Below are 11917 nucleotides of genomic sequence, written 5' to 3'. Positions count from 1 at the left end.
GGGTAGGAAGTCAGGAACAAGCATTGCCGGCTGTAAGTTGGACCCTGGTCTGCTAGAACCCTTTTGGAAACCAGAATCCAAGGTGCTCTGCGACCCCCTTGAGCTTCTCAGCACTCAGGGAAGTGGGGTGACCAAGGGAGCATAACCTCACTATATCATCCTGGTGCCATTTTCACTTTGCTGGTTCTCAGTTGTTTCCAGGTCTAATTTAAACTGCTGGTGCTGACTATAAAGGCACGAAACTGAAACCCCCTAAGACAGGTCTCTTCAGGCTTCATGGACAAGGAACTTTGTGGCTCAGCCACTCCCAGCGGCAGCTTCCCATGAGGCAGGAGCTTCCCAGGGGGCAGTCTCAGAGAGCCTTAAAGGCTCCTGCATTGTCGCCATTGTCTGTGAGCAGAGAGGATCCTGGAGAGCCTGAAGGCAAGAGGGAGATAGCCAGAGACCTGCACCAACTTGCTACAAGACCTCTTAGGAGAGACATCCTGTTAAGCACTCCTTCCTTCCTTCCTTCCTTCCAAGCAGTGAGAAGTTCTGGGGCAGTAAATATTAGTGGGTTTAGTTCCCTTTGGATGAACTAGCACAGGCACAGGCTACTACCCTTTTCATGTGGGTTTTATTTTTACCCTAAGTATTGTTTATTGCAGTTCTCACACCATGCAAAAGCTAAATAGACAAGCAGGATAGTGTAAATGCAGGATGTAGCAGCCTGCCTCAGCTTCCAAGGGAGCAAACTTGTGCTGTCCTGTTCTCAGCTAGGAACATTCAGATTGAGACTCAAATTGGTGCTCTCCCCCCACCCACCCCCGTCCACAGAGCGCACATCTCAGAGCTTGCTTTGCAGGAGAAAGGGTCTGTTCAGGAAATCAGTCAACAGGAATGTTGTGGTTCTTGTGTCACTTACTGACAGTGATCAACAGGAACACATTCTGCATTTGTAGCATCAACCTCTCCATTTCCACGTAAGAGAAGGTAATGCGGGAGAAATTCTCCACACTACTAGGATCAAAGAAAAGAGTCCTTGGAGAGGCTGGGGTGGCTGTTCCTTGCCCAGACCTACGGAAGTGAATCTGCCCCTTTCCCAGTGATGTGGTTGCTCCCCTGCCACCCCAGCATTATACATCAACAGCAGGATTGCTGGTTGCATATCTTATGACAGCAGACAAAGTTCACTCCACTGTCTCCACTGTCTGACATGATATATGGGGTTTGGTGCTTCAGGAAAAATGGGCCTGAAACAAGGAATGTAGAAGAGAAATTGCAGTGAAATTCATAAGGTAACATATTCCAGTGTTTCCTGTTCAAGCTATGATGCCTTGCCTCTAAGAAGGACAGCTGCTCACTCAGTTTCAGCAATGAAAACAGAGGGTAGGAATGAGTTGACTGGAAGGCTGTAGCTGAGGGAACAGAGCCCCAGATAAGTGGTACAATACAGAGGGTCCCAGGTTCATGTAGGGCATCTCCAGGTACAGCTGGGAAAGATCCCTGCCTGAAAGATTGGAGAGCTGTTGCCAGTCAGTGTTGACAGTCCTGAGTTAGATGGACCATGTTACTATGTTCCACAAGCTTTCCTTTTCTTTTACTAGGGAGCAGCAAAGGGCACAGCTGAAAGGTCTCTGAAGAGCATCATGTCTTCCTCCAATGGGTCTGCCATTCCTCCAGTGTTCCTCTTGACAGGCTTCCCTGGGCTGGAACATTCCCACATCTGGATCTCCATCCCCATCTGCTCCATGTACCTCACAGCCATCGCAGGCAACTGTACCATCCTCTTCATCATCAAGACAGACCAAACCCTCCATGAGCCCATGTACTACTTCCTCTCCATGCTGGCGCTCTCTGACCTGGGCTTGTCCTCTACCACTTTGCCCACCATACTGAGTGTCCTTTGGTTCAACCATCGTGTGATTGACTTCAATGCCTGCCTGGTCCAAATGTACTTCATCCACACCTTCTCCATCATTGAGTCTGGCCTTCTCCTCTCCATGGCCTTTGACCGCTTGGTGGCCATCCGGAACCCTCTAAGGTACACAACTATCTTGACCAATGACACCATCATCAAGATTGGGGTGGGGGTTACCCTCAGGGCTGCCCTCCTTGTATTCCCAGCTTCCTTCTTCCTGAAGAGGCTGCAATATGGAGGCATAAATGTGCTCTCATATTCATTCTGCTTGCACCAGGATATTCTGAAGGTGGTGTGTTCAGACAGGAGAATGAGCAGCATCTATGGCTTGATGGTGGTCATCTCTTCCATGGCTCTTGACTCTGTGTTGCTCGTTTTTTCTTACATCATGATCCTCAAAACTGTGCTGAGCATTGCCTCCAGGGTAGAGCGTCTCCGGGCCCTGAACACGTGCATTTCCCACATCTGTGCTGTCCTCACCTTCTACATCCCAATGATTGGCCTCTCCATGATCCACCGATATGGGAAAAATGCTCCCCCTGTGGTTCACATCCTCATGGCTAACGTCTACCTTCTGGTGCCTCCTCTGATGAACCCCATCGTATACAGTGTAAAAACCAAGCAAATTCGAACAAGGATAGTTAGAAGGTTCTTGAGGGGTAAAGATTCCAGTGGAACCTCTTAGAATCTGCATGCCGAGGAACAGAAGACTGAGAACTGGCTATGTACTGTTCCGGTCATCCCATAAAGCACCATATCTGGAACAACACAAATGGGGGGAGAGAGGTTGCTCTGTTGTTCTTATTCTTACAGCCTGATTGCACATTAGTGCATAATTAGAGCATAACTGGTCTTGGAGTGAAGTGCTTGTTAAGACTCACGAGAGGTTCATGTAGAAATCTGAGCTTTGACTTTTGGAAGTGGCTGTGTCAGTTGTAAAATATCTTGCAGATATTAGGCTGGCCACCTCCAGCTGAAAAGGCAAGATGCCTCTCAATACCAGTAGCAGGGAGGGCATGCCCCTCTCACCACTCGCCTGTGGGCTTCCCAGAGGCATCTGGACTGGCCACTGTGGGAAACAGGATGCTGGACTAGATAGACTTTCTTGGGCCTGATCCAGCAGGGCTGTTCTTATGTACTATAGAACTGAACAACAAACAGATTCTATCTTCATAACCAATATTTGTTTGTTTAATTACTGTGGGTGAGGGCAGGACTCAAGAGATGGTTTAGATCTGCCTGTTCTGTATGGTGTTACTCCCCCTGAAAGATCAGGTACATAGCTTGGGGGTGCTCCTGGAGCCCAAGCTCTCCCTGGTTTCTCAGGTTGAGGTGGTGGCCAGGAGTGCTTTTTATCAGCTTTGGCTGATACATCAGCTACGTCCATTTCTAAAGGTGAATGACCTTAAAACAGTGGTACACATGCTGGTAACCTCAGGCTTGACTACTGTAATGTGCTCTATGTGGGGCTGCCTTCATACGTAGTACATAAATGACAATTGGTACAGAATGCAGCAGCCAGACTGGTCTCTGGGACAACACACGAAGGGACCGTATAACACCAGTTCTAAACTGCACTGGCTGCCGATATGTTTCTGGATTAAATACAAAGTACTGGTAATCCTCTATAATAAAGAGCTAAACTGTGCGCCCGTGTCTCTGCGCCCGTGTCTTTCTCGGCTGTTCTGGGCATGCGCAAAGCGCATGCCCAGATCTACCGAGAAAGATACGGCCACAGGGACACGGCGGCCATGTTGAGACCGGGAGGAGGAGAAGGCCTGGCGAGCGGAGGAGGGGAAAGCCGGGCGAGCAGAGTAGGAAAAGGCCGGGTGAGAGGAGGAGGGAAAGGATGGGTGAGCGGAGGAGGAGAAGGCCGGATGAGCGGAGGAGGAGAAGGCCGGATGAGCGGGGGGAAGGCCCTCCGGGGCCTTGGCTGGCTGGCTGTTGGTAGGCAGGTAGGTGAGCCAGGCCGGGCCCCCTCAGCAGCCGTGGGTTGGAAGGCAGCGGCAGCGGCGGGTGCCAGGATTGCCTTACCCGCTGATTGGCAAGGACCTGCCGGTAGCGCTCTTCTTCCGGAGGAAGCGAGTGCATGGCTAACATGCTCCGGCAGCTTCTGCTCTTCCTTCGCCGCCTTCCCTGGGGTGCGTGCGCCGCCTGGCTGCAAACACGCCGTCACAGCTGTGTAGTGCCCCCACGGCTGGCTGGCAGGCGCCTTCCGAGTGGGGGTGGCTCGGCATTTTGTCCGCTCAGTCAGCAGCCCACACCCAACCCCTCCCCAGAATCACAATCCTCGAAACTCCAGGAGAAAGGCACATCTTGGCCCCGCCCCCTCCAGCGGACCTTGCCAAAGGCAACCGGGAGAGGAAGGATGGCAAGGGGCGCGCAGAGCAGGAGGAGCCCGGATCGCCACCTTCCATCTTCTCCCCGCCCGCTCCCTCCATAAGAGACCTCGCTATGTCAAGGCGGCGGCAGCAGCAGGCAGCCGAGGGAAAGCAGGGGGCTGCTGCCACGGACCACGTGCCCATCCTCTGCCCTCTCTTTCCCGCATACCTGTCTGTCCTGGGACTCCTTCGCCACCTTCCCCCTCAACACGCCCTCGCAGCCGCAAAGCGGAAACTCCAGCCAGGCGCCCTCCTTGCCTGCCAGGCACTGTCTCTCTGGCGGCCCCGTAGCTACCCTAAGGAAAGGGCAGATTCTTTCCCGATAACCTCCTTACTCTGTCTTCCCGCCCTCTCCTTATGAAACACGATTAAGCCCTACTTAGTACCAGTTCGATGTAGCAAGGCTTATACAAAACTTATATAAAAGAAGGCTCCTCTCTTGCGGGGGAAGGCTCCTCTCTGGTGAATCCCAGGAAGGGGGGTTGAAAACTCAACTAGCGCCCGTTAATTTGAAAGAGAGAGAAGGAAGGAAGGAAAGAGGGAAAGAGAAAGAAAAAAGAAAGAAGGGAGGGAGAAGAGGGGGAAGGAAGGAAGAAAAGGAGAGAGAGGAAGAGAGAAGGAAGGAAGGAAAGAGGGAGAGAGAGAAAGAAAAAAGAAGGAAGGAAAGGAGGGCGAGAGGGAGGGAGAAAGAAGGAAAGAATGGAGAGAGAGGGAGAGAGAGAGAGAAGGAAGGAAGGAAGGAAGGAAGGAAGGAAGGAAGGAAGGAAGGAAGGAAGGAAAGAGGGAAAGAGAAAGAAGAAAGAAAGGAGGGAGGGAGAAGAGGGGGAAGGAAGGAAGGAAAGAAAGAAAGAAAGAAAGAAAGAAAGAAAGAAAGAAAGAAAGAAAGAAAGAAGGAAAGAAGGAAAGAAAGAAAGGCTACTAGCGCCCATTAATTTAACGGGCTGAAAAATACTAGTTACCTATAAAGCCCTTAACGACTGGATCCACACTATTTGGGAGAGTGCCTCCTTTGTCATGAACCCTCCTGCCTTTTATGATCTTCTGGAGAAGTCTGGTTACGGTTGCCAGCGGCTTGTTTGGTGGCAACCCAGGACTGGGCTTTCTCTGTGGCTGTCCAGGGCTTTGGAATATGCTCCCTGCTGAAATGAGAGCATCTTCTTCTCTGTTTTCAGGAAGAACCTCAAGACTCTCCTGTTTTCTCAGGCTTTTAATTAGAATTAATTTTAATCCTGCCTTTGAGGCTGGAGGTGGCCCACAGATGGAGACACTCTGATTTTAATAGGAGTGTATTCCAGAATGCCCAGTCCTGAATTGCCACCAAATGAGCCGGTGGTGACCATGATATTAATAGGCAGCCAGTGTTCATGACAAAGGAGGCACTCTCTTAACTACCCTGGACCCAAGCCATTAAGCAGAGGCATATCTAGAGTAGGGCAGTCAGGGCACATGCCTTGGTGTCATGGGCATCCTGGAAGACTCTGAGGAGGAGTTGGAGTAGGGGATGGAGCTGACAGCAGAGGAGGGAGGGCAAGGACCAGAAGTTGCAAAGGAGAGTGGGTCCGATGCACAGGGAGTCAAAGACGGGTGAGGCAGCTCTTGTGGAGGAGGCACAACCAGTTTCAGCTGTGGAGAGGCATCGGTCCAAGAGACAGCAAGAGTTAAGGAGCTGCATGCGTAGAACAACAGGAAAAGCTGCTGACTCAGGAACTCATGATTAACAGCACTGGGGGGTCAGCCTATTTAAGACGACAGTACCACAGGTACCCTGCTGATAGCAACATCAATTTCTTGTGAGCTAATCGGCTGTGTTCGTGTATTGCCTTGACTGTGTTTGGACCCTGGACTGTGTTGACCTTGCCTGTGGATTTCGCTTTGGACTCTGTCAGATTGATTGGATTGACTCGGACTGGCCCTGGTTTGGAGAATTCCTTTCTGTAAGACTTTGCTGTTATACTTATGCCTGCCTGTTTTACGCTCTGTCTGGCTAGCCTGATAGATTTACGACACCTAGGTGCCACTTGAAGGGGGGCACTAGTGCGATGCTGCTTCCCACCCCCTCCTCAGTTCACATAATTTTTTTAAATTAAAATTTTTAAAAACCTGTAGCCCCTTCTGAATTCTTACAAGAAACTTGTACTGATTTTGTGTGGGAGGTGGGCTTGTTTTTGTATTTCCCTTCTAAGTTACTTTTCCCCACCCTACTGGAACAAAGCAGTTTTTATTCTAAGTTTGTGTCTTTGGAAAGGGGCGCAATTTCAGTGCTTACCCTGGGCACTATTTTCCATAGATACTCCTCTGCCAATAGCAGCTTGTCCTACAAGCCGGGGGGGGGATGGGCGGGGCACAAAAGGAGGCAGCTCGTGTTGCTCCTCTCTCTCCTGAGAACTGTGCTGCCTCAGGCTGACTGTTTGTCTGGTAGAGCTTACACCATGGGTTCTGGTGCTCAGCATTGCGGGGGTGGGGGGGCGCGGGTGCTGAAAACAGACAGTACCAGTGTGCTTGCTCCATTGCACTGGTTACCATTGCACTGGTTCTTCTAGGCAGAGTCCACGGGACTGCACTTTGCCTCTGGAATCCAGAAGATGTTTCACATAGGGCTTTTAAAGCCCTTTAACTTGCATCTCCTCTGGAATGGATCAGTGGTGCATTCACATATCCGGCAGATTTACCCCGAAGTCCCTGTGAGCTCTCGGGAAGCAGTTCACACACAATTTGGGTTTTTCACTGCACATTAGAGTGCAGCCCAACTTATATTCGAAGTAAGAAAAATCCACTTTTTGTGTCAGATTTTTGGGATAACTGAGTTCGCAGTAAAGCCTTGCAGAAAACCCGCGGCAAAGCCTGCTGTGCAGAGAACTCCCTGGTCTCCAGGAATGCTCCCCCTCCTGCCTGCTCATTCCCAGTTGACTGGCTGGCTGGCTTGCTTCTATCTATCTATCTATCTATCTATCTATCTATCTATCTATCTATCTATCTATCTATCTGGCTAGCAAGTTATCCGGAAGCATTTCCACCCTATTTTCTATCTATGAGGCCAAAAGAGGCTTACAGAATAATAGTGGGAAACTACCAAATAACACTGACAGAACAAATAATAAATTGGACAGAGAAGCAGTCTGTAAACAGCGTGATCCATGTCACATCTGGCTCCACTTTAAGCTGCCCCTGGACGGCCCTGGTAAAAGCAGCCACTGCTGGAGCCAGTGGATGGGTCTCCCTCAAGAGGACGTCCCACAGTCCAGGGGCTGCTGTCCAAAGGCTTTGGCAGCAGCCTCTGGACCGTGGGCCTTCATCCTCCCAAGGGCTATGTCTTCTCTATGGCTTCCATCTTTCCTTCCTTCTTTCACATGATGTGGGTTAATTTTAGGCAAAACAAATCCCACTTGGGCTGCCAGGAGAAGCAGCAATAAACACAATTAGCATGTTGAGTTGACTGTTTCCAGTGGAGCTCCCAGGTGTTCTCCCAGGTGTCCATAAATGGGATTCATCTGGACATAGAAAGCTCTTTTGCCATCATCCTGGTGGAGAGAGGGAGAGAGGGAGAGAGTGCAAGAGAGCGCAATTGCAGTTCTTGCTGGATAGCAGGTGGTGGCAATTTGGGTAAGTTGGGCTTCACAGTGGGGGGCACCTGTGGGTTGTGGGTTACACAGATGGCTCTGGGGGCGGGGAGGGGGTGTTATGCCGCTGTAGCAGCCGGATTCCAGCCACTTCTCTGACTGGCTGCTCAATCTTGTCTCTCATAATCAAAGCCACACATAGATCACCAAGTGGGGGGGCAAGGCCAAGGTTGATCATACTGACTAGCAGAATTAGAGTTTCCAATTCTGCATGAAATGATTCCTGGAGATCTCCCCCCCCACCGCACCCTGCACCTAGGTGGCCAGATTTGGCTTTTAAAAAGTCAAATTCTGGCTTATGGCCCATTTGACTCACGAGTATACCCCTTAGGTTCTGGCAACCCTGCCCCGCACTATGTTTCACAATATCAAGTCATTAACATTTCCAGGACTGCTTCCAAGAGTCACCTGGAGGTGAACACTGATTCCTGGAGACTCTGGGATGGTCTTGGAGGGCTGTCAAAACCCCATGCAGAATCCAAAGAACTCTAGCAGCTGGACTGGTAAGACTAAAATGCAGTTCGAAAAGGGAAAGAAGAATTAAGAGAGCTGAGATAGAAATGCAGAGAATAGCTGGCCAAGCAGTTACTATCCGTAGAAGAATTTAGCGCTCACATCGCATAAGACCTGAATACAGACATTATAACAATCCCAAACCAAAGTCCGGCCCACCTGAGAGGAGACTACAGTTCAGTCACATCTCCTTGAGCCTCAGGGCTGACTGGGTTTTTAATTAATTTAAAAGAATATCTGGTATATTGTATTGCTGCCACCAACGACTCCTTTGCAAGCAAGGTTCCTCTGACTGAAAGGGGGCAATATTCCTTCGGTCTCTTTATTTTGCTAGCAGGCAAATATAAAAATGTGGATATATATTTTTAAGTGGGGAAATAGCAGGCTTTGCGATCCTGGTTGAGGCCATGTGAACTAGAGGCTCTCTCTCTCTCTCTCTCTCTCTCTCTCTCTCTCTCTCTCTCTCTCACACACACACACACACACACACACACACACACCCAAGTCAGTCAATCAATCTGAGAGGGCTTGTAAGCAAAAAAACCCCCCATTTATTGATTTGCTACAGGAAAAAAAAGCAGATTTAGGACTTCAAGTGTAGCTGTTGCAAATAAGATTAGCTTCTTAGGGGTTACAAGAGTTTTTCCTGTTTTCAGGTTATTGTAAACCGCCCAGAGACAAAAGGTTGATGAATAAAATAAAAAATAATAAATAAAAGATGTTTATAGGCATTACTGACTATAATGATGTTGTTGTTGTTGTTGTTGTTTACACAGTCAGGCAGGTGTTATTGACTGGTTTGTTTTATCCAGACATTGAGTCCTTCCCAAGGACCTGGGATGGCTGAATTTTATTATCAGTGTTGTTGTTGTTGTTTTATTAATGATTATTGACTTAATCATTACTAGGCTGTTGTTGCAGTGAGGTAATTATAAAGTAGAAATAGGTTATTTGCAAAGATACAGACACAAAAGAAAGTAACTTCTAATGTAACACTTACTCAGGTACTTGTCTTACACCTAACCTTTGAAGCCAGATGCCTTGGCTTCCTCTCCTTGGGCCTCACCAGATCTTAGGTGAGACCAGCCCTGCATCCCCTGACCCCCAGGGACATGCAAAAACTCACCCTGAGAGAACTTGGCAAGACTCCATTGCTCCCTTCTCACCTGGGCAGGCCTTTCTTCTTCCCAGAAGACCCTCAGGAGCCCTTTTGACCCACGCAGCTTATTAAGTGATTGGGTCATCCCCTAGGGTCTACAGACTGTCAGTCAAGGAAAACCACTTGATGCAGTAAGCCCTATAATTGCTGGCTAGCTGCCCATTACAGATATATTTTGTCTAAGAATCCAAATGTAATGAGAAAGAAATGATGAGAATCACAAATGTCACCTGCGTGACCCAGACAATCATGTGTCCCCAAACTCAGAGCCTCCCCATAGAAAATACTTCTGTGGGGAGAGGCCATTATTGAGTGGGAGAGCACTCCCTTGGGATGCAGAAGGCCAACACTCCTGTCAGCAGCAGCAGCCACTCCCTTTAGAGGAGCTCAGGCAGTCGAGGGGTGTCGGGGAGCACTTCTCTGCCTGAGACCGTGGAGGTCCAGAGGGTCCTGGCTGAGGTCAGCCCAGGCTCTGACTCGCCTGGGCAGACCTGACTCTGCCTCTGACTCTTGCAGAGCCCCAACTTCCCTGAGCATTGAGGAGTCTCAGGCAGGCACAGCAGCAGCACCTCTTGGCTGGGTTTCCTCTGGGGCCGAGAGAGCACTGGAGACTGGTGGCACTTTTGCAGCATATGCTTTATTGACGGACGTACAAGTGGACTAATAGTGGCTCACAGAGGCATATCTAGGGGAAATAGCGCCTAGGGCAAGCACTGAAATAGCGCCCCCTGTCCAAACATCTGACACCCATCTTTCAGATAACTTTACCATAATAACAGCTCAAAAATACAAGTCAAGCTTGTTAATCTTTTAATATTTCAAAAACTATTTAGCAGTGGACGTAGGAAGACCAAAAAATGCTGGAAAACTACAAATTTCAGAATGCTGGGGCTCATGAAATATCCAAAAACTATGTGGAGGTGTACTTGGAAAACTGAACAGAAGTGCCTGTCTAATTCTGTACTATGCATTGTTGCATCACTATTACATAAGTTTTAAAAATAAATGGAGAATTTGACTTTTCCTAGATACTCTGAAAATAATTAAAGGATATGCAGAGTAAACTGTGTCACTCCTTGGAATATATTCTAATATTTCAGAAAGACAGTTAAAATGAGAGAAAGAGAGCAAGAAACTCCCAGTGGGCCTTCATACTAAGGATTTCACACTGATTCAAAGACAAACTCACCATTAATAGCCATATTATTAAGACATCACATTTAACTCACTTATCACAAGAAGCAAAGTAAGAGCAAATCCAAGCTCCTAGATACAACCCTAGCTCATAAGCTTCAGCTCAGTATTCACAAGCCCTGATTCTCTGTACATAGTGCCAAACTAAATATGTGTACAGTGACATATTATATTATATTATTTTTACATGTAGCCCCTTTGGGGGGCTTCCTAAAGGCTGTGGGGGGTCTGCAAAGGTTCCCCATCCCCCTGCTGGCCTCTAGGGCCTCATAGGGACCATTTGAGCATGTGTGGTGACCATTTTTAAATTGTTTTTTTAAATGGCCGCTGAAAACAAAATGACCACCATGCATGCTCAAATGGCCTCTCCATGTCCTGGTATGGCCTGGGCACTCACAGAGGCCATTTGAGCATGTGTGGTGGCCATTTTGTTTTCAGCAGCCTTTTTTTAAAAAAGAAAATTAATTTTAGAAAATGGCGCCCCTCTTCAAGTGGTGTCCGAGGCACGTGCCCTGCCTGCCCTACCCTAGATATGCCCCTGGTGGCTCAGCCTAATGGGCCGGGGCGGGGAGCCAAAGGAGGCAGTTCCTCTCTCTTCTGCTCCACCCTGCCTGAGAGCCATGCTGCCTGAAGATTAGCCATTCACCAGGTACAGCCGTGGCTAACCATGCAGCTCTACCTGACAAATGGCCAGGCTGCAGACAGAGTCGGAGAGAGAGGAGCAACCTGAGCGGCGTCCTTTCCACCCCCCTGACTCTTGGGTCGTGACACCACTGAAGCAGACATAGGTGGAGGTGGACTTCGGGCACTCTGGCCACAGAGCAAACCTGCTGGCCTGGCCCACATCAGTGGCCACCAGCAAAAGGGTCAAAAGACAATAATGATGGTTTTGCTTCTCCTCCTCCTTTATTTTTTTTAAACTCCACGAGCCATGAAGACCATGAAAGCAAGGCCCAGACAGGTGTCACCCCTTAAGGGCAGCCAGGCGTGGCCACCTTTCTCTCCTGGGTGGTGAGTCCAGCTCAGTTTGGGAACAGCAGGGCTCCTGACGCTGAGAAGCTGCCTCCACTCCTTTCTGCTTATAGGCCCTTGGATGCTAGACGGAAGAGATGGAGCCTCAGCCAGCCAAGAGCTGGCCATGTCCCCTGTGAAC

General features: G+C 49.1%; 1 protein-coding gene across 2 annotated transcripts in view; it reads left to right on the top strand.

Moving 5' to 3' along the window:
- The window catches only part of LOC128349910 (olfactory receptor 51G2-like), a 28879-nt gene extending 22493 nt beyond the window's left edge, over window positions 1-6386 (top strand). For both annotated transcript variants that reach the window (XM_053307211.1, XM_053307210.1), the window contains exon 2: window positions 1587-6386. In XM_053307211.1, the coding sequence (XP_053163186.1) occupies window positions 1629-2585 (957 nt within the window). In that variant the 5' untranslated portion in view covers window positions 1587-1628 and the 3' untranslated portion in view covers window positions 2586-6386. The remainder of the gene's footprint in view (window positions 1-1586) is intronic.
- The last annotated feature ends 5531 nt before the right edge of the window (window positions 6387-11917 follow it).

Source organism: Hemicordylus capensis, chromosome 3 (assembly GCF_027244095.1).
Source record: "Hemicordylus capensis ecotype Gifberg chromosome 3, rHemCap1.1.pri, whole genome shotgun sequence".
Taxonomy (NCBI): domain Eukaryota; kingdom Metazoa; phylum Chordata; class Lepidosauria; order Squamata; family Cordylidae; genus Hemicordylus; species Hemicordylus capensis.
This window is presented reverse-complemented; position numbering and strand designations above follow the sequence as displayed.